General features: G+C 38.1%; 6 protein-coding genes across 6 annotated transcripts in view; 1 reads left to right on the forward strand and 5 right to left on the reverse strand.

Moving 5' to 3' along the window:
* The window catches only part of atrip (ATR interacting protein), a 99110-nt gene that overhangs the window by 4742 nt on the left and 72818 nt on the right, over nt 1–21550 (forward strand). The window lies entirely within an intron of this gene.
* Nucleotides 2294–2829, reverse strand: LOC117811454 (transcription factor HES-5-like). The gene is made up of 2 exons (XM_034681737.1): nt 2680–2829; nt 2294–2569 (listed from the first exon to the last, which is right to left on the reverse strand). The coding sequence occupies exons 1-2, from the start codon at nt 2800–2802 to the stop codon at nt 2294–2296; spliced, it is 399 nt and encodes a 132-aa protein (XP_034537628.1). The 5' UTR covers nt 2803–2829.
* LOC117811440 (transcription factor HES-5-like) lies at nt 5797–6452 on the reverse strand. The gene is given in 2 exon segments (XM_034681711.1): nt 5797–6219; nt 6330–6452. Coding segments are annotated over 2 exon segments (546 nt in total).
* LOC117811401 (transcription factor HES-5-like) lies at nt 9582–10237 on the reverse strand. Its single transcript, XM_034681649.1, has 2 exons — nt 10115–10237; nt 9582–10004 (listed from the first exon to the last, which is right to left on the reverse strand). The coding sequence occupies exons 1-2, from the start codon at nt 10235–10237 to the stop codon at nt 9582–9584; spliced, it is 546 nt and encodes a 181-aa protein (XP_034537540.1).
* On the reverse strand, nt 13885–14539 carry LOC117811408 (transcription factor HES-5-like). The gene is given in 2 exon segments (XM_034681662.1): nt 13885–14307; nt 14417–14539. Coding segments are annotated over 2 exon segments (546 nt in total).
* Nucleotides 18701–19355, reverse strand: LOC117811415 (transcription factor HES-5-like). Its single transcript, XM_034681673.1, is given in 2 exon segments — nt 18701–19123; nt 19233–19355. Coding segments are annotated over 2 exon segments (546 nt in total).

Here is a 21550-nt window from a genome sequence, read left to right on the forward strand (position 1 = left end):
CTCCGACATTCTGGTAAGTTTTAATTGTAAGTAACTTGTAGCTTTATATTAACTACTAGCTAGATTGTTTTTTCCATAGTGCACAATAACTTGGGACCTCTTTCCAAATGTCACAGTTAATGGTGCTGAATATTAAATGTAGCTAAGTAGACAGTCATTTTGGTAATGTGCGTAAAGACTGTCACCCTTGATAAACTTTTCTGCCTGCTTATTTAAGTTAAGGCTATCTGCAGCTAAACGTTAGTTGTTGTTTCTCTAAAAATGGGTTAAAAGCAAGTAATCAAAGTGAGAGTATCTATGTTGTTTTTAACTCTAACTTTGATCAGGTGTAATCTGAAACCTATTATCTCTGTTGAACCCCTGAAGCCATTCAGAGTGTGTCTGAATGGTCAGCCCGAAGGGAGTTTATGTGACACTGTCTCTCTCTTTGATTACACAGAGGACACGAGGACAGTGTTTGGTTCAAATTAATGCCATGGTATATCAGTATTAAAACTGATGTTACCCTGAGATGATCCAACTGGAAACTCCAGTCCCTTTAAGTTTCAGGGATAAGTAACACTAACATTGACACTAATACCATCATACATTGACACTTCCTTTTTTCCACACTGCAAATATGTGTTTTCAGGATGCTCGTAAATGTCTCTATCTGACACTTAAGTATATTGGTGCTTCATTAAGTTTTTTAATTTATTCAGGATGGTTTATTCTCTTGTGGTGTGATTGAAGTGTTCTTGTGGCACTGTTATCTATTCATTCCTCACTTTTAAATAGCTAGTCTATGAATATATATATATAAAAAGGTGGGTGTTCTGACAAACATAGTCTTCATTATACTGCATTAGATTTCTAGCGAGAGTGACTAAGAACACTGGGCTTCAGATCTCACACGCCCCAACACCTTTTAGAGAGTAGTAGGGTATTTTTAAAAAAGATATTTGAGTTGATTTGCATTAGTGGACGATTAAAACACAGATTTAGTATGATGTAAAGCAAGTTTCCATTATGAAGGCTGAGCTCTCTTTCACGCAGGGAACAATAGAAGTGTGCCGTATTCTGCATCTAATTAGACACATTGTCTGACCTCTTTAATGACGGAAGTAGTTGACATAAAACTTCAATAAACAGCTAAACCAAACTGCTGGTTAATTAATTGTCCCTTTTGTTTTGAGTACCTGCTTCATTTAGTAAAGTGACATATTTTCAATCATTTGTCTTCTGTTCAAAACATATTTGATCCTATTGGATAGTTAATGTTTGTGTAAGTTGTGCTCATATTAATCATGATTATGGTAATCAGTTGATTATTAATTATTCTCTCAATAGATCGGGTACATAAAGAAAAGTAGAAGTTTTTGTATGTAAAGAAAAAGGTATGACACAAAAAAGTTATAGTTTGCATTGTTTATTTAATCAGACACTGTGCCATATAAAGATGATGATGCATCACAACAACAGCTTGTAGATTTCTACAAGACCCACAGTACTCAGAGTAAAAGATCAACCGTCTTTATCAAAGACATGACACAATATTTGAGGACACAGGTTTCACTGAACCATGTAACATTTTCTCACATTCTAACAAAACATAAAAACTTAATGTGCTTTAAAATTTGACCTTACAACAGATCACATTGATCTTAGTAATGAGCTAACATAATTAGCATCTTAATCCTAAAACAGATCATTTTTCAGTCATCATACGAAAGAACAGGAGGTCTTGTTTACAAATGTCAATGAAATGACATATTTAGATTTGTGCTTCGTTAGAAATGATCCTGCTTCCTGAAGAGGTAAGAAATACCTCAATATTTTTGCTTCACATGAAAATTAGGCAAAAAAAAAAATCACAATAAAACTGCGATGTTAGAAAAAACTTTAAAGTAAGAATGAGCATTTAGGACTTACAACAGATCCAAAGAATGTAAGCATGTTGACAATATGTCAAAGGACAGACTGTTTTTGACCAGTATGATCAATAACAATGAAAACATAACAAATGTTATCCTTGAAACACAGTCTATACATAAAACTCAGTAATGTATAATAACTATTGCAGTTTCAATTAGATATGGATCATGCAACATGCATGAAATAATATTCTCTTTCTTCAGCTGAAAGATATTGTTGCTTTCATTTCAATTGAAAACATTACATTTTACAAAGAAAATGAAAATATATAAACTCTTCTGTCGAAGAAGTCCTTCAAATTTCAGTGAATTCAGTCCAGTAATCTTTGACCAATGTGGTCATGTCAATTTGTCTGGTAGTAACTCCGGTCTGTAGTTGTCTACCACGGCCTCCAGGGAGCGCTGTTGACTGGACTCTTCTCTTTGCTGATGCTGGTCTGGACTGGTAAGCTCAGAGGAGAGACGTCAGCATGCTTCTGCTGTCGCTGCTGCTGCAGTTGTGTCAGGACACAAACTGTCATCTCCAGGATGTCTGCTTTCTCCAGCTTGGAGTCTGGCTCCTGTTTGAGGAACTCTGGACCCAGGAGAGACTTAAGCTGCTCAATGCTGCTGTTGATTCGCTCTCTGCGTAACTTCTCCACCTGAGGCTTTCTGAGCTGCAGAAACAAAAAAGAAAGACGTTAATATACTTATTCTGGAGAGAGGTTTTGGCATGAAGACAATCTATCATTGATTACATTGAAGTCTTGTTGGATCTTGAATTTACCTTGTGAGTCAGAGTGAGGTGCTCCTGAGAGTTGGTCATTGCTGCAGTGGTTGTAGGAGCCATGTCTGGATCTGTGTGCTGTAGAGGTCTCTGTAGAGAGAATCTGATCTCTGCTGGCTTCATCCCTCTTATTTATAGTCCCACATCTCCATATGAATGTGTGGGTTTGGGTCTGACTGGAGTTTCTCACACTCTCAGCCAACCAGAGAGCTTGTTGAGGCAATACGGCGTGTGGAGGGGCAACATGCTGAATGCTGTTAATGCCTGGGGGAAAATGGTTAGATCTCAGGGGAGCAGGTGGAGGACTGGGGGGGGTGATGGAGACACACTCACAGAGCTCTGTGTGGATACGGGGGAAGTGGTGACCCTGTAGAGAGATCAGATCTGCTGCCTGAGGCTGGGATCAATGACTTTGACTGAGCACACGCTCATCATCCCAACACACACTTTGGAGACTGACATCAATTTATTTCATTGTTTAAAAGCTCTCTATAATTAACATTTAAACTAAATTTAAAGTGTCCAGATCTGATTTTTTTTATGTTAACTTTTTTCTGTGTGATGCTGATTTATTAATTTCACTCAGGTTTTCAAGTGATTAAAGAAAATATGAAGAATCAGTGAAGGTCAATGAATCATATAAAACACATATTTCTTAAAGCTTCCTTGAAAGAAAAACAATTTTTTTGCAAACTTTACTGTCAGAAATAAGAAGTCGTTTTATGCTAAGTCATTGCAGCCAAAGAATATTAGTACATTATCCATACTGCTGTCCAGATGTCATGTGACACGTGCCTTGTAGTCTGTGTGAGTAAGGAGTTGAGCTCACTTTCCCACACTGGCTCCCTGTATGGTGTGGTCATTGATCCACAAAGGGACTTCAGTGGCAGATGTTGGCTGTGTGTTCCTGTCTGACATCACCCTCCATCTGGAGGGAAAGCATGCCATTGGCTGGCACTGAAAGCCTCACAGATTTGAATTTTGGTCCAACTATTCTTCTATAAAAGTTGAATAAAAATATTTTAGTCTTATCTTTGCAGTGGCAAACTATTGCCAGATTTGTTTTGTCAAGTTATTTAATATGACATCAGATGAATATTGATGTCAGCTCTACATATGAGGGTGGGAGGTTTCCTCCTGGGGCAGCTGTTTCATGAAGTGTGCCAAATCCCTTTGGAGAATTATGACGCTGCTGGTGGGATGAATGTCATTTAGACTTAACCCTGCTCTCCAGAGCTTTCCCACACTCCCTTCATTAGAGGAGAATAGCCATGTCGCCCTCTTCAGAAGGACAAATTCTTCTAGATAACATTGGTAGTTATTAAACTGCTTCCAAAATGATGATGGTAAAACAATACCAAAATATGATTTTTCTTCTTGGTGTTGAATATCATAAGGTCTTAGTTCTTAAAACAGTTACACTAAAGATAAAGGAGACTGCCATCTTCAACAATGTTTTAACTGCTTACCTTACACAGGGTGATCAAGACAACACTGACCTTAAGATAATGGCTCCTAATACAATACAATTACACTCTAATATAACTATAGTAAAGTTTTCTTTTTAATGTATTTTTAACTAATATAAAAGTAAAACTTTCAACCAGATGTGAGTTTGGGCAAGTTCTCATTTTTAAGGCTGAGCCTTATTTTAATCTCCGTCTCTTCAGGTCAAAGGTCTGGATCTATTGTCCCGCAGCGCTCTGTGAGTGAGCTTCCTCTGCTTTCCCACACTCTGTCCTTTCAGTGCTTTCACTAGAGGAACAATAGAAGTGTGCCTCATTATGCATCTTATTAGATACAATGAGTGACATCTTTAAAGACAGAGCTGGTCAACATTTAAGTTCAGTTGACAGCTAAACTGAAATACCAGTACTGGAAAGGTATTTTGCAGTGTCACATTTCCCCCATGTTAATAAAAACAAACTTCATGAAATAAAGTAAGGATGATAATAATAACTTCATTGATACAGCACCTTTAAAAACAAAGGTTTAGAAATTGCTTTGATAAACAAGAAAAGTGAGATTATATCTATCCGTAGCCTATATGTGTATCCAGCAATTAAATGTTAATTAATGACTAAATATGCATTAATGAGTTAACTCCTTTCTGTCAGTTAATTAGTGAATGTAAGTTCTATCAGTTAATTCATCTTGAAAGTAGGGAGGGTTTTTTCATCTTAATGAAGAGATTTGAAACAAAATGACATCAAAACAAAAACTTTACATTTTGCAAAATGTTTATTTGCCAAGACTTAAAAGCTTAAGCCAGAGGTGATGATGCATCACAACAACAGCTTGTAGATTTCTACAAGACACACTGTACTCACAGAGAGTAAAGGATCAACCGTCTTTATAAAAGACAAACAATACACAATATCTAAGAACACAATTCTCACTGAATCAGGTGATTATTTTCAAAGTATAAAACATTAAACCTTAATGTAGAACATCATTGACATAAATTTGACCTTAAAACAAGTCTTATTTCTTTCAATGTCGAATTATACAAGGCATAACATGTTCACTGTAAAACTGTGACAGTATGACATTAAACAAACCTTTGTAATAAAAGGGAAAACATATCAATCTTAAAACAGATCATTAACCAATAATCACAAAGTAATTATAATTGCATGATGGCAAAATGTCAATGAAACTAACTTTAAGTTTAGTTAACTTCATAATATATCAAAAGCCTCCATCTTGTTCTGCACATGACTTGCATTTGGACAAATAGACATGTATCACATGTAGTAAGTATTAAAGTATCACAAGAAAACTGAGGTTGAGAAAACCTTTACAAAAAGGTAATGCAGTACAATCTTACAACAGATCAGTTTTTATATATCAGAGATAAACCCTCAATGACAACATGCCATAAAAAGGTCAGCTCAGAGTTTCTGATCAGTATGATCAATAATATCAAAAGATGATAAATGTAGTTGTAGAAATTGCAAATGCAATTAGATTCAGTTCATGCAACATGCATGACACGAATTTCAAATTTCATAATAGAAATAATGTTGCTGTCGCAATGTTTGGAATGCAGTCCAGTAATCTTTGACCAATGTGGTCATGTCAGTTTGTCTGGTAGTAACTCCAGCCTGTAAGAGTCTACCACGGCCTCCAGGGGGCTCTGTTGGTTGGACTCTTTTCTTTGCTGATGCTGGTCTGGACTGTGGAGCTCAGAGGAGAGAAGTCAGCCTCTCTCAGGTTCTTCTCAGAGTAAGACTGCAGCTTGTTGAAGTGGTTCAGCAGTCTCCTCTGGGACTTCATGTTCACCTGCTCCCTGGACAGGAAGTGTGTGGCCTCTTGGACACACCTTGAGTAGCCCTGATTGACAGCTGCTGAGTTCACAGATTGATTCCTCTGCTGCAGTTGTCTCAGGACACAAACTGTCATCTCCAGGATGTCTGCTTTCTCCAGCTTGGAGTCTGGATCCTTTTTGAGGAACTCTGGACCCAGGAGAGACTTGAGCTGCTCAATGCTGCTGTTGATTCGCTCTCTGCGTAACTTCTCCACCTGAGGCTTTCTGAGCTGCAGAAACAAAAAAGAAAGACATTAATATACTTATTCTCGAGAGAGGCTTTAGCACAAAGACAATCTGTCATTGATAACATTGAAGTCTCTTTGGATCTTGAATTTACCTTGTGAGTCAGAGTTAGGTGCTCCTGAGAGTTGGTCATTACTGCAGTGATTGTAGGAGCCATGTCTGGATCTGTGTGCTGTAGAGGTCTCTGTCGAGAGAATCTGATCTATGCTGGCTTCATCCCTCCTATTTATAGTCACACATCTCCATATGAATGTGTGGGTTTAGGTTTTGCTGGAGTTTCTCACACTCTCAGCCAATCAGAGAGCTTGCTGAGACAATACGGCATGTGGAGCGGCTACATGCTGAATGCTTTTAATGCCCGGGGGTCAATGGTCAGATCCCAGGGGAACAGGTGGAGGACTGGGGGGCTGATGGAGACACACTCACAGAGCTATGTGTGGATCTGGGAAAGTGGTGACCCTGTAGAGAGATCAGATCTGCTGCCTAATGCTGGGATCAATGACTTTGACTGAGCACACGCTCATCATGCCAACACACACTTGCGGGATTGACATCAATTTATTTCACTGTTTAAAAGCTCTCTATAATAACATTTAAACTAAATTTAAAGTTACATTTCATTTGAAAGCATCTTTTATTTTAATTTCACCTATTGCTGTGTGATGCTTAGTTTGTACTTTATAAATATCACATAGCAGGAAGTCAATAAAAATTATTTAAAGAATTAGTCCATGTCAATGGATTGTATGTGACATGTATTTCTTAAAGCTTGCTTTTAGGAAAAACAAAGTTTTGCAAACTTTACTGTCAGAAATAAGAAGCAGTTTTATGCTCAGTCATTTCAGCAAAAGAATGTCAGTACATTATCCATACTGCTGTCCAGATGCAGAGTCATGTGACACGTGCCTTGTAGTCTGTGTGAGTAAGGAGTTGAGCTCCCTTTCCCACACTGTCTCCCTGTATGGTGTGGTCATTGATCCACAAAGAGACTTCAGTGGCAGATGCTGGCTGTGTGTTCTTGTCTGACATCACCCTCCATCTGGAGGGAAAGCAAGCCATTGGCTGGTACTGAAAGCCTCACAGATTAGAAATTTACTCCAACTATTATACTATAAAAGTGAAATAAAAACATTTTAGTCATATCTCTGCAGTGGCAAACCATTTTTTGTTACCTTTTTGCTCTACCAGAAGTTATTTAATATGACATCAGATGAATCTTGATTTCAGCTCTACACATGAGGGTGGGAGGTTTCCTCCTGGGGCAGCTGTTTCATGAAGTGTGCCAAATCCCTTTGGAGAATTATGACGCTGCTGGTGGGATGAATGTCATTTAGACTTAACTCTGCTCTGTACAGCTTTCCCACACTCTCTTCATAAGAGGAGAATAGGCATGTGCCCCTCTTCAGAAGGACAATTTCGTCTAGATAACATTGGTAGTTATTAAACTGCTTCTAAAATAATGATGGTAAAACAAGGCCAAAATATGATTTTTCCTTTGGTGAGTTTGAACTTTAGGGCTGGATGTTTCGTTACACCATGTTGTCTTCTCATAATGCTGTATAACATATCTGACAAGTTGAGTTTGACACAACTTTATTTTGTTCATAGTTAAATATCATAAGGTCTTAGTTCTTAAAATACTTAAATTTAAGATTTAGGAGAAAGCCATCTGCAACAATGTTTTAACTGCTTACCTTACACAGGGTGATTAAGACAACACTGACCTTAAGATAATGGCTCCTAATACAATAGAATTACACTCTAATACAACTGTAGTAAAGTTTTCTTTTTAATATATTTTTAACTAATATGAAAGTAAAACTTTCAACCAGATGTGAGTTTGGGCAAGTTCTCATTTTTAAGGCTGAGCCTTATTTTAATCTCCGTCTCTTCAGGTCAAAGGTCTGGATCTATTGTCCCGCAGCGCTCTGTGAGTGAGCTTCCTCTGCTTTCCCACACTCTGTCCTTTCACTGCTTTCACTGGAGGAACAATAGAAGTGTGCCTTATTATGCATCTTATTAGATACAATGACTGACATCTTTAAAGATAGAGCTGGTCAACATTTAAGTTCAGTTGACAGCTAAACTGAAATACCAGTACTGGAAAGGTATTTTGCAGTGTCACATTTCCCCCATGTTATCAAAAACTAACTTCATGAAATAAAGTAAGGATGATAATAATAACTTCATTGATACAGCACCTTTAAAAACAAAAGTTTACAAATTGCTTTGATAGACAAGCAAAGTAAGATGTCTTATCTATCCCTAGCCTATATGTGTATCTAGCAATTAAATGTTAATTAATGACTAAATATGCATTAATGAGTTAACTCCTTTCTGTCAGTTAATTGGTGAATGTAAGTTCTATCAGTTAATTCATCTTGAAAGTAGGGAGGGTTTTTTCATCTTAATGAAGAGATTTGAAACAAAATGACATCAAAACAAAAACTTTACATTTTGCAAAATGTTTATTTGCCAAGACTTAAAAGCTTAAGCCAGAGGTGATGATGCATCACAACAACAGCTTGTAGATTTCTACAAGACACACTGTACTCACAGAGAGTAAAGGGTCAACCGTCTTTATAAAAGACAAACAATACACAATATCTGAGAACACAGTTCTCACTGAATCAGGTGATTATTTTCAAAGTATAAAACATTAAACCTTAATGTAGAAGAACATTGACATAAATTTGACCTTAAAACAAGTCTTATTTCTTTCAATGTCGAATAATACAAGGCATAACATGTTCACTGTAAAACTGTGACAGTATGACATTAAACAAACCTTTTGTAATAAAAGGTAAAACATATCAATCTTAAAACAGATCATTAACCAATAATGACAAAGTAATTATAATTGCATGATGGCAAAATGTCAATGAAACTAACTTTAAGTTTAGTTAACTTCATAATATATCAAAAGCCTCCATCTTTTTTCTACACATGACGTGCATTTGGACAAATAGACATGTATCACATGCAGTAAGTATTAAAGTATCACAAGAAAACTGAGGTTGAGAAAACCTTTACAAAAAGGTAAAGCAGTACGATCTTACAACAGATCAGTTTTTATATATCAGAGATAAACCCTCAATGACAACATGCCATAAAAAGGTCAGCTCAGAGTTTTTGATCAGTATGATCAATAATATCGAAAGATGATAAATGTAGTTGTAGAAATTGCAAATGCAATTAGATTCAGTTCATGCAACATGCATGACACGATTTTCAAATTTCTTAATAGAAATAATGTTGCTGTCGCTATGTTTGGAATTCAGTCCAGTAATCTTTGACCAATGTGGTCATGTCAGTTTGTCTGGTAGTAACTCCAGCCTGTAAGAGTCTACCACGGCCTCCAGGGGGCGCTGTTGGTTGGACTCTTTTCTTTGCTGATGCTGGTCTGGACTGTGGAGCTCAGAGGAGAGAAGTCAGCGTCTCCCAGGTTCTTCTCAGAAGAAGACTTCAGCTTGTTGAAGTGGTTCAGCAGTCTCCTCTGGGACATCATCTTCACCTGCTCCCTGGACAGGAAGTGTGTGGCCTCTTGGACACACCTTGAGTAGCCCTGATTGACAGCTGCTGAGTTCACAGCTTGATTCCTCTGCTGCAGTTGTCTCAGGACACAAACTGTCATCTCCAGGATGTCTGCTTTCTCCAGCTTGGAGTCTGGCTCCTTTTTGAGGAACTCTGGACCCAGGAGAGACTTGAGCTGCTCAATGCTGCTGTTGATTCGCTCTCTGCGTAACTTCTCCACCTGAGGCTTTCTGAGCTGCAGAAACAAAAAAGAAAGACGTTAATATACTTATTCTCGAGAGAGGCTTTGGCACAAAGACAATCTGTCATTGATAACATTGAAGTCTCTTTGGATCTTGAATTTACCTTGTGAGTCAGAGTGAGGTGCTCCTGAGAGTTGGTCATTGCTGCAGTGGTTGTAGGAGCCATGTCTGGATCTGTGTGCTGTAGAGGTCTCTGTCGAGAGAATCTGATCTCTGCTGGCTTCATCCCTCTTATTTATAGACCTACATCTCCATATGAATGTGTGGGTTTGGGTCTGACTGGAGTTTCTCACACTCTCAGCCAATCAGAGAGCTTGCTGAGACAATAAGGCATGTGGAGCGGCTACATGCTGAATGCTTTTAATGCCTGGGGGACAATGGTTAGATCTCAGGGGAACAGGTGGAGGACTGGGGGGCTGATGGAGACACACTCACAGAGCTATGTGTGGATCTGGGAAAGTGGTGACCCTGTAGAGAGATCAGATCTGCTGCCTAATGCTGGGATCAATGACTTTGACTGAGCACACGCTCATCATCCCAACCCACACTTTGGAGACTGACATCAATTGATTTCACTGCTTAAAAGCTCTCTAAAATTAACAGTTAAACTAAATTGAATGTGTCCAGGCCATATTTTTTTATTTTAACTTTTTTTTTATCTGTGATGCTGATTTGTACTTTATTAATGTCACTCAAGTGTTCAAGTGATTAAATAATGTATGAAGAATCAGTAAGTGGTCAACAAATGAAATGAAACATATATTTCTTATGGCTTGCTTTTAGAAAAAACAAAGTTTTGCAAACTTCACTGTCAGAAATAAGAAGCAGTTTTCTGCTCAGTCATTGTAGTAAAAGAATGTCAGTACATTATCCATACTGCTGTCCAGATGCAGAGTCATGTGACACGTGCCTTGTAGTCTGTGTGAGTCTTACAGTCTATGGTGTGAGTAAGGAGTTGAGCTCCCTTTCCCACACTGGCTCCCTGTATGGTGTGGTCATTGATCCACAAAGGGACTTCAGTGGCAGATGCTGGCTGTGTGTTCTTGTCTGACATCACCCTCCATCTGGAGGGAAAGCACGCCATTGGCCGGTACTGAGAGCCTCACAGATTTGAATTTTGGTCAAACTATGATTCTATAAAAGTGAATTAAAAACATTTTAGTCATATCTCTGCAGTGGCAAACCATTTTTTGTTACCTTTTTGCTCTACTAGAAGTTATTTAATATGACATCAGATGAATCTTGATTTCAGCTCTACACATGAGGGTGGGAGGTTTCCTCCTGGGGCAGCTGTTTCATGAAGTGTGCCAAATCCCTTTGGAGAATTATGACGCTGCTGGTGGGATGAATGTCATTTAGACTTAACTCTGCTCTCCAGAGTTTTCCCACACTCCCTCCATTAATGGAGAATAGGCATGTGCCCATCAAAAATTATGACTAGCACAAACTTGCAAGTGAATATGTCACTACAGGTTGTCTTGTCGAAATAGGATACCTGCAGTGATATTGACTGAGAGAATATTGTCCTGAAGTGATATGCTAAGAACATTTCTTCCTTTAAATTTCAGTGGTGATTACCTGTGACATCAAATGATCTTACACAACTAGCTACTGTTATACTCTGGCTCCAAGGCCATGACAGATACAGGATGGACACAGTGGATGACTTTAAAGTATAATTGTGGCATATGATAAAGTGAGCAACTGAAGATTTTACTACAAATATGGATTGCTTCCATCAAAAATGTCAGTGATGTTAATGTGGATGTGGGACGTCATGAAGTTTGGGTTGTTTTGAAGCAACGTAAACTGAGGCATACTGTAAATGTGCAGGTTTAAGAGGGATGAGTGCAGGTGTGAGTGATTGAGAGCTTGTGCAATGTTTAGGCTTGACTATTGTGCCCTGAGGGTGCCAGGCCCAGGTGCTCTGAATCTGGCTGCCTCAAACAATCGTTTATATTGTACACCTTGAGGCACAGGAGAATAACAAGGACAGATCACAGTAAAGCCTTTCTTTGAAAGGTTGGGCAGTGACTGTCTGACTACCTTCGCTGTATTTTGTATTGGCTACATTAGTTTTAGTTGCTTGGTGTCTTCTGCTAGTTTTTATTAGATGTTTAATTTGTTCAAAGCTGAATATCATAAGGTCTTAGTTTTTAAAACAGTTACACTAAAGATACAGGAGACTGACATCTTCAACAATGTTTTAACTGCTTGCCTTACACAGGGTGATTAAAACAACACTGACCTTAAGATAATGGCTCCTAATACAATACAATTACACTCAAATATCAACATGGTAAAGCTTTTTAAAATGTGTTTTCATCTTAGATAAAAGTTAAACTTTCAACCAGATGTGAGTTTGGGCAAGTTCCCATTTTTAAGGCTGAGCTCTGTTTTAATCTCCGTCTCTTCAGGTCAAAGGTCTGGATCTATTGTCCCGCAGCGCTCTGTGAGTGAGCTTCCTCTGCTTTCCCACACTCTGTCCTTTCAGTGCTTTCACTAGAGGAACAATAGAAGTGTGCCTTATTATGCATCTTATTAGATACAATGAGTGACATCTTTCAAGACAGAGCTGGTCAACATTTAAGTTCAGTTGACAGCTGAACTGAAATACCAGTACTGGAAAGGTATTTTGCAGTGTCACATTTCCCCCATGTTATTAAAAACAAACTCCATGAAATAAAGTAAGGATGATGATAATAACTTCATTAATGTTGCCTTTTAAAACGAAGGTTCACAAATGTCTTTGATAGACAAGCAAAGTGAGATAATGTCTTATCTGTCCTTAGCTTATATGTTGATTGAACAATTAAATGTTAATTAATTACTAACCATGCACTAATGAGTTATCTTCATTCTGTCAGTTAATTGGTAAATGTCACTTCTATACATTAATTCAATTAAAAATGACAGTAGAAAAAGTTTTTTCATCTTAATGAAGAGGTTTCACACAAAATGACATCAAATCAAAAACTTTACATTTTGCAAAATGTTTATTTGCCAAGACTTAAAAGCTTAAGCCAGAGGTGATGATGCATCACAACAACAGCTTGTAGATTTCTACAAGACACACTGTACTCACAGAGAGTAAAGGATCAACTGTCTTTACCAAAGACAAACAATACTCAATATCTGAGAACACAATTCTCACTGAATCAGGTGATTATTTTCCAAGTATAAAACATTAAACCTTAATGTAGAAGAACATTGACATAAATTTGACCTTAAAACAAGTCTTATTTCTTTCAATGTCAAATAATACAAGACATAACATTGTCACAGTAAAACTGTGACAGTATGACATTAAACAAACCTTTGTAATAAAAGGGAAAACATATCAATCTTAAAACAAATCATTAACCAATAATCACAAAGTAATTATAATTGCATGATGGCAAAATGTCAATGAAACTAACTTTAAGTTTAGTTAACTTCATAATATATCAAAAGCCTCCATCTTTTTTCTACACATGACGTGCATTTGGACAAATAGACATGTATCACATGCAGTAAGTATTAAAGTATCACAAGAAAACTGAGGTTGAGAAAACCTTTACAAAAAGGTAATGCAGTACAATCTTACAACAGATCAGTTTTTATATATCAGAGATAAACCCTCAATGACAACATGCCATAAAAAGGTCAGCTCAGAGTTTTTGATCAGTATGATCAATAATATCAAAAGATGATAAATGTAGTTGTAGAAATTGCAAATGCAATTAGATTCAGTTCATGCAACATGCATGACACGAATTTCAAATTTCTTAATGGAAATAATGTTGCTGTCGCAATGTTTGGAATTCAGTCCAGTAATTTTTGACCAATGTGGTCATGTCAGTTTGTCTGGTAGTAACTCCAGCCTGTAGGAGTCTACCACGGCCTCCAGGGGGCGCTGTTGGTTGGACTCTTTTCTTTGCTGTTGCTGGTCTGGACTGTGGAGCTCAGAGGAGAGAAGTCAGCCTGTCTCAGGTTCTTCTCAGAGGAAGACTGCAGCTTGTTGAAGTGGTTCAGCAGTCTCCTCTGGGACATCATGTTCACCTTCTCCCTGGACAGGAAGTGTGTGGCCTCTTGGACACACCTGGAGTAGCCCTGATTGACAGCGGCTGAGTTCACAGCTTGATTCTGCTGCTGCAGTCGTCTCAGGACACAAACTGTCATCTCCAGGATGTCTGCTTTCTCCAGCTTGGAGTCTGGCTCCTGTTTGAGGAACTCTGGACCCAGGAGAGACTTGAGCTGCTCAATGCTGCTGTTGATTCGCTCTCTGCGTAACTTCTCCACCTGAGGCTTTCTGAGCTGAAGAAACAAAAAGAAAGTCATTAATATACTTATTCTGGAGAGAGGTTTTGGCATAAAGACAATCTGTCATTGATAAGATTGAAGTTTTGTTGGATCTTGAATTTACCTTGTGAGTCAGTGTGAGGTGCTCCTGAGAGTTGGTCATTGCTGCAGTGATTGTAGGAGCCATGTCTGGATCTGTGTGCTGTAGAGGTCTCTGTCAAGAGATTCTGATCTCTGCTGGCTTCATCCCTCTTATTTATAGTCCCACATCTCCATATGAATGTGTGGGTTTGGGTCTGACTGGAGTTTCTCACACTCTCAGCCAATCAGAGAGCTTTTTGAGACAATAAGGCGTGTGGAGGGGCAACATGCTGAATGCTTTTAATGCCTGGGGGACAATGGTTAGATCTCAGGGGACCAGGTGGAGGACTGGGGGCTGATGGAGACACACTCACAGAGCTCTGTGTGGATCTGGGAAAGTGGTGACCCTGTAGAGAGATCAGATCTGCTGTCTAATGCTGGGATCAATGACTTTGACTGAGCACACGCTCATCATCCGAACACACTTAGGAGATTGAAATCAATTTATTTCACTGTTTTAAAGCTCTCTATAATAACATTAAACTAAATTTAAAGTTACATTTCATTTGAAAGCATCTATTTCTTTAGTTTAACTTATTTCTGTGTGATGCTTAGTTATTACCAGAGGTGTAAAGTAACGAATTACATTTACTCACATTACTGTAATTGAGTAGTTTTTTTGTGTACTTACTACTTTTTAAGTAGTTTTTAAAATCTGTACTTTTACTTAAGTAGCTCTTTTGTTTAGTATTGTAATTTGCTACATTTCAAAACATATCCGTTACTGAGTAAAAAAAACAACAACATAGGTTTAAATATGTCTGTGAGGGTTCTCAGTCATCCAGGTCATGGTAATCCAAAGCTTGATCCGTAAGGCAAGGCTTAAATAAAAAAAACGATAAACACATCGCACGAGAGACCACAACTTTGAAATTAAAATCTTTGTGTCCTCATTGCACTCCACGAGAGATCAGTTGTTAAAATAAAAGTAACTGAGTTACTTTTACTAAAAGTAAATTTTAAACCAGCTACTTTTTACTTTTACTTTGAGTACATTTTTAAACAGGTACTTTTACTTGTACTTAAGTAAAATTTCGTCAAAGTAACAGTACTTGTACTTGAGTAATATATTTCAGTACTCTTTACACCTCTGGTTATGACTTTATAAATATCACAGAGGAGGAAGTCAATAAAAAATCTTTAAAGAATCAGTCGATGTCAATGGATTGTATATGACATATTTCCTAAAGCTTGCTTTTAGGAAAAACAAAGTTTTGCAAACTTTACTGTCAGAAATAAGAAGCAGTTTTATGCTCAGTCATTGCAGTAAAAGAATGTCAGTACATTATCCATACTGCTGTCCAGATGCAGAGTCATGTGACACGTGCCTTGTAGTCTGTGTGAGTAAGGAGTTGAGCTCCCTTTCCCACACTGGCTCCCTGTATGGTGTGGTCATTGATCCACAAAGGGACTTCAGTGGCAGATGCTGGCTGTGTGTTCTTGTCTGACATCACCCTCCATCTGGAGGGAAAGCACGCCATTGGCTGGCACTGAGAGCCTCACAGGTTTTAATTTCCGTCCAACTATTATTCTATAAAAGTGAAATAAAAACATTTTAGTCATATCTCTGCAGTGGCAAACCATTTTTTGTTACCTTTTTGCTCTACCAGCACTTAGTTAATATGACATCAGATGAATCTTGATTTCAGCTCTACACATGAGGGTGGGAGGTTTCCTCCTGGGGCAGCTGTTTCATGAAGTGTGCCAAATCCCTTTGGAGAATTATGACGCTGCTGGTGGGATGAATGTCATTTAGACTTAAGTCTGCTCTCCAGAGCTTTCCCACACTCCCTCCATTAATGGAGAATAGGCATGTGCCCATCAAAAATTATGACTAGCACAAACTTGCAAGTGAATATGTCACTACAGGTTGTCTTGTCGAAATAGGATACCTGCAGTGATATTGACTGAGAGAATATTGTCCTGAAGTGATATGCTAAGAACATTTGTTCCTTTAAATTTCAGTGGTGATTACCTGTGACATCAAATGATCTTACACAACTAGCTACTGTTATACTCTGGCTCCAAGGCCATGACAGATACAGGATGGACACAGTGGATGACTTTAAAGTATAATTGTGGCATATGATAAAGTGAGCAACTGAAGATTTTACTACAAATATGGATTGCTTCCATCAAAAATGTCAGTGATGTTAATGTGGATGTGGGACATCATGAAGTGTGGGTTGTTTTGAAGCAACGTAAACTGAGGCATACTGTAAATGTGCAGGTGTAAGAGGGATGAGTGCAGGTGTGAGTGATTGAGAGCTTGTGCAATGTTTAGGCTGGACTATTGTGCCCTGAGGGTGCCAGGCCCAGGTGCTCTGAATCTGGCTGCCTCAAACAATCGTGTTCATTGAACACCTTGAGGCACAGGAAAAAAACAAGGACAGATCACAGTAAAGCCTTTCTTTGAAAGGTTGGGCAGTGACTGTCTGACTACCTTCACTGTATTTTGTATTGGCTACATTGGTTTTATTTGCTTGGTTTCTTCTGCTAGTTTTTATTAAATGTTTAATTTGTTCAAAGCTGAATATCACAAGGTCTTAGTTCTTAAAACAGTTACACTAAAGATACAGGAGACTGACATCTTCAACAATGTTTTAACTGCTTACCTTACACAGGGTGATTAAAACAACACTGACCTTGAGATAATGGCTCCTAATGCAATACAATTACACTCAAATATCAACATGTTAAAGCTTTTTAAAATGTGTTTTCATCTTAGATAAAAGTTAAACTTTCAACCAGATGTGAGTTTGGGCAAGTTCCCATTTTTAAGTCTGAGCTCTGTTTTAATCTCCGTCTCTTCAGGTCAAAGGTCTGGATCTATTGTCCCGCAGCGCTCTGTGAGTGAGCTTCCTCTGCTTTCCCACACTCTGTCCTTTCAGTGCTTTCACTAGAGGAACAATAGAAGTGTGCCTTATTATGCATCTTATTAGATACAATGAGTGACATCTTTAAAGACAGAGCTGGTCAACATTTAAGTTCAATTGACAGCTGAACTGAAATACCAGTACTGGAAAGGTATTTTGCAGTGTCACATTTCCCCCATGTTATCAAAAACTAACTTCATGAAATAAAGTAAGGATGATAATAATAACTTCATTGATACAGCACCTTTAAAAACAAAGGTTTAGAAATTGCTTTGATAAACAAGAAAAGTGAGATCATATCTATCCCTAGCCTATATGTGTATCTAGCAATTAAATGTTAATTAATGACTAAATATGCATTAATGAGTTAACTCCTTTCTGTCAGTTAATTGGTGAAAGTAAGTTCTATCAGTTAATTCATCTTGAAAGTAGGGAGGGTTTTTTCATCTTAATGAAGAGGTTTGACACAAAATGACATCAAAACAAAAACTTTACATTTTGCAAAATGTTTATTTACCAAGACTTAAAAGTTTAAGCCAGAGGTGATGATGCATCACAACAACAACAGCTTGTAGATTTCTACAAGACACACTGTACTCACAGAGAGTAAAGGATCAACCGTCTTTATAAAAGACAAACAGTACTCAATATCTGAGAACACAGTTCTCACTGAATCAGGTGATTATTTTCCAAGTATAAAACATAAAACCTTAATGTAGAAGAACATTGACATAAATTTGACCTTAAAACAAGTCTTATTTCTTTCAATGTCAAATAATACAAGACATAACATGTGCACTGTAAAACTGTGACAGTATGACATTAAACAAACCTTTGTAATAAAAGGGAAAACATATCAATCTTAAAACAGATCATTAACCAATAATCACAAAGTAATTATAATTGCATGATGGCAAAATGTCAATGAAACTAACTTTAAGTTTAGTTAACTTCATAATATATCAAAAGCCTCCATCTTTTTTCTTCACATGACGTGCATTTGGACAAATAGACATGTATCACATGCAGTAAGTATTAAAGTATCACAAGAAAACTGTGAGGTTGAGAAAACCTTTACAAAAAGGTAAAGCAGTACGATCTTACAACAGATCAGTTTTTATATATCAGAGATAAACCCTCAATGACAACATGCCATAAAAAGGTCAGCTCAGAGTTTTTGATCAGTATGATCAATAATATCAAAAGATGATAAATGTAGTTGTAGAAATTCCAAATGCAATTAGATTTAGTTCATGCAACATGCATGACACGAAATTCAAATTTCTTAATCGAAATAATGTTGCTGTCGCTATGTTTGGAATTCAGTCCAGTAATCTTTGACCAATGTGGTCATGTCAGTTTGTCTGGTAGTAACTCCAGCCTGTAAGAGTCTACCACGGCCTCCAGGGGGCGCTGTTGGCTGGACTCTTTTCTTTGCTGATGCTGGTCTGGACTGTGGAGCTCAGAGGAGAGAAGTCAGCCTCTCTCAGGTTCTTCTCAGAGGAAGACTGCAGCTTGTTGAAGTGGTTCAGCAGTCTCCTCTGGGACATCATGTTCACCTTCTCCCTGGACAGGAAGTGTGTGGCCTCTTGGACACACCTGGAGTAGCCCTGATTGACAGCGGCTGAGTTCACAGCTTGATTCTGCTGCTGCAGTCGTCTCAGGACACAAACTGTCATCTCCAGGATGTCTGCTTTCTCCAGCTTGGATTCTGGCTCCTTTTTGAGGAACTCTGGACCCAGGAGAGACTTGAGCTGCTCAATGCTGCTGTTGATTCGCTCTCTGCGTAACTTCTCCACCTGAGGCTTTCTGAGCTGAAGAAACAAAAAGAAAGTCATTAATATACTTATTCTGGAGAGAGGTTTTGGCATAAAGACAATCTATCATTGATAAGATTGAAGTCTCTTTGGATCTTGAATTTACCTTGTGAGTCAGAGTGAGGTGCTCCTGAGAGTTGGTCATTGCTGCAGTGATTGTAGGAGCCATGTCTGGATCTGTGTGCTGTAGAGGTCTCTGTCAAGAGAATCTGATCTCTGCTGGCTTCATCCCTCTTATTTATAGACCTACATCTCCATATGAATGTGTGGTTTAGGGTCTGACTGGAGTTTCTCACACTCTCAGCCAATCAGAGAGCTTGTTGAGACAATACGGCATGTGGAGGGGCAACATGCTGAATGCTTTTAATGCCTGGGGGACAATGGTTAGATCTCAGGGGACCAGGTGGAGGACTGGGGGCTGATGGAGACACACTCACAGAGCTCTGTGTGGATCTGGGAAAGTGGTGACCCTGTAGAGAGATCAGATCTGCTGCCTAATGCTGGGATCAATGACTTTGACTGAGCACACGCCCATCATCCCAACACACTTTGGAGATTGAAATCAATTTATTTCACTGTTTTAAAGCTCTCTATAATAACATTAAACTAAATTTAAAGTTACATTTCATTTGAAAGCATCTATTTCTTTAGTTTAACTTATTTCTGTGTGATGCTTAGTTATTACCAGAGGTGTAAAGTAACGAATTACATTTACTCACATTACTGTAATTGAGTAGTTTTTTTGTGTACTTACTACTTTTTAAGTAGTTTTTAAAATCTGTACTTTTACTTAAGTAGCTTTTTTTTTAGTATTGTAATTTGCTACATTTCAAAACATATCCGTTACTGAGTAAAAAAAACAACAACATAGGCTTAAATATGTCTGTGAGGGTTCTCAGTCATCCAGGTCATGGTAATCCAAAGCTTGATCCGTAAGGCAAGGCTTAAATAAAAAAAACGATAAACACATCGCACGAGAGACCACAACTTTGAAATTAAAATCTTTGTGTCCTCATTGCACTCCACGAGAGATCAGTTGTTAAAATAAAAGTAACTGAGTAACTTTTACTAAAAGTAAATTTTAAACCAGCTACTTTTTACTTTTACTTTGAGTACATTTTTAAACAGGTACTTTTACTTGTACTTAAGTAAAATTTCATCAAAGTAACAGTACTTGTACTTGAGTAATATATTTCAGTACTCTTTACACCTCTGGTTATGACTATAAATATCACAGAGGAGGAAGTCAATAAAAAATCTTTAAAGAATCAGTCGATGTCAATGGATTGTATATGACATATTTCTTAAAGCTTGCTTTTAGGAAAAACAAAGTTTTGCAAACTTTACTGTCAGAAATAAGAAGCAGTTTTATGCTCAGTCATTGCAGTAAAAGAATGTCAGTACATTATCCATACTGCTGTCCAGATGCAGTCATGTGACACGTGCCTTGTAGTCTGTGTGAGTAAGGAGTTGAGCTCCCTTTCCCACACTGTCTCCCTGTATGGTGTGGTCATTGATCCACAAAGGGACTTCAGTGGCAGATGCTGGCTGTGTGTTCTTGTCTGACGTCACCCTCCATCTGGAGGGAAAGCACGCCATTGGCTGGCACTGAGAGCCTCACAGATTTTAATATCTGTCCAACTATTATTCTATAAAAGTGAAATAAAAACAATTTAGTCATATCTCTGCAGTGGCAAACCATTTTTTGTTACCTTTTTGCTCTACCAGAAGTTATTTAATATGACATCAGATGAATCTTGATTTCAGCTCTACACATGAGGGTGGGAGGTTTCCTCCTGGGGCAGCTGTTTCATGAAGTGTGCCAAATCCCTTTGGAGAATTATGACGCTGCTGGTGGGATGAATGTCATTTAGACTTAACCCTGCTCTCCAGAGTTTTCCCACAGTCCCTCCATTAATGGAGAATAGGCATGTGCCCATCAAAAATTATGACTAGCACAAACTTGCAAGTGAATATGTCACTACAGGTTGTCTTGTCGAAATAGGATACCTGCAGTGATACTGACTGAGAGAATATTGTCCTGAAGTGATATGCTAAGAACATTTGTTCCTTTAAATTTCAGTGGTGATTACCTGTGACATCAAATGATCTTACACAACTAGCTACTGTTATACTCTGGCTCCAAGGCCATGACAGATACAGGATGGACACAGTGGATGACTTTAAAGTATAATTGTGGCATATGATAAAGTGAGCAACTGAAGATTTTACTACAAATATGGATTGCTTCCATCAAAAATGTCAGTGATGTTAATGTGGATGTGGGACATCATGAAGTGTGGGTTGTTTTGAAGCAACGTAAACTGAGGCATACTGTAAATGTGCAGGTGTAAGAGGGATGAGTGCAGGTGTGAGTGATTGAGAGCTTGTGCAATGTTTAGGCTGGACTATTGTGCCCTGAGG

This window comes from Notolabrus celidotus, chromosome 1 (genome assembly GCF_009762535.1).
Source record: "Notolabrus celidotus isolate fNotCel1 chromosome 1, fNotCel1.pri, whole genome shotgun sequence".
Lineage (NCBI taxonomy): Eukaryota > Metazoa > Chordata > Actinopteri > Labriformes > Labridae > Notolabrus > Notolabrus celidotus.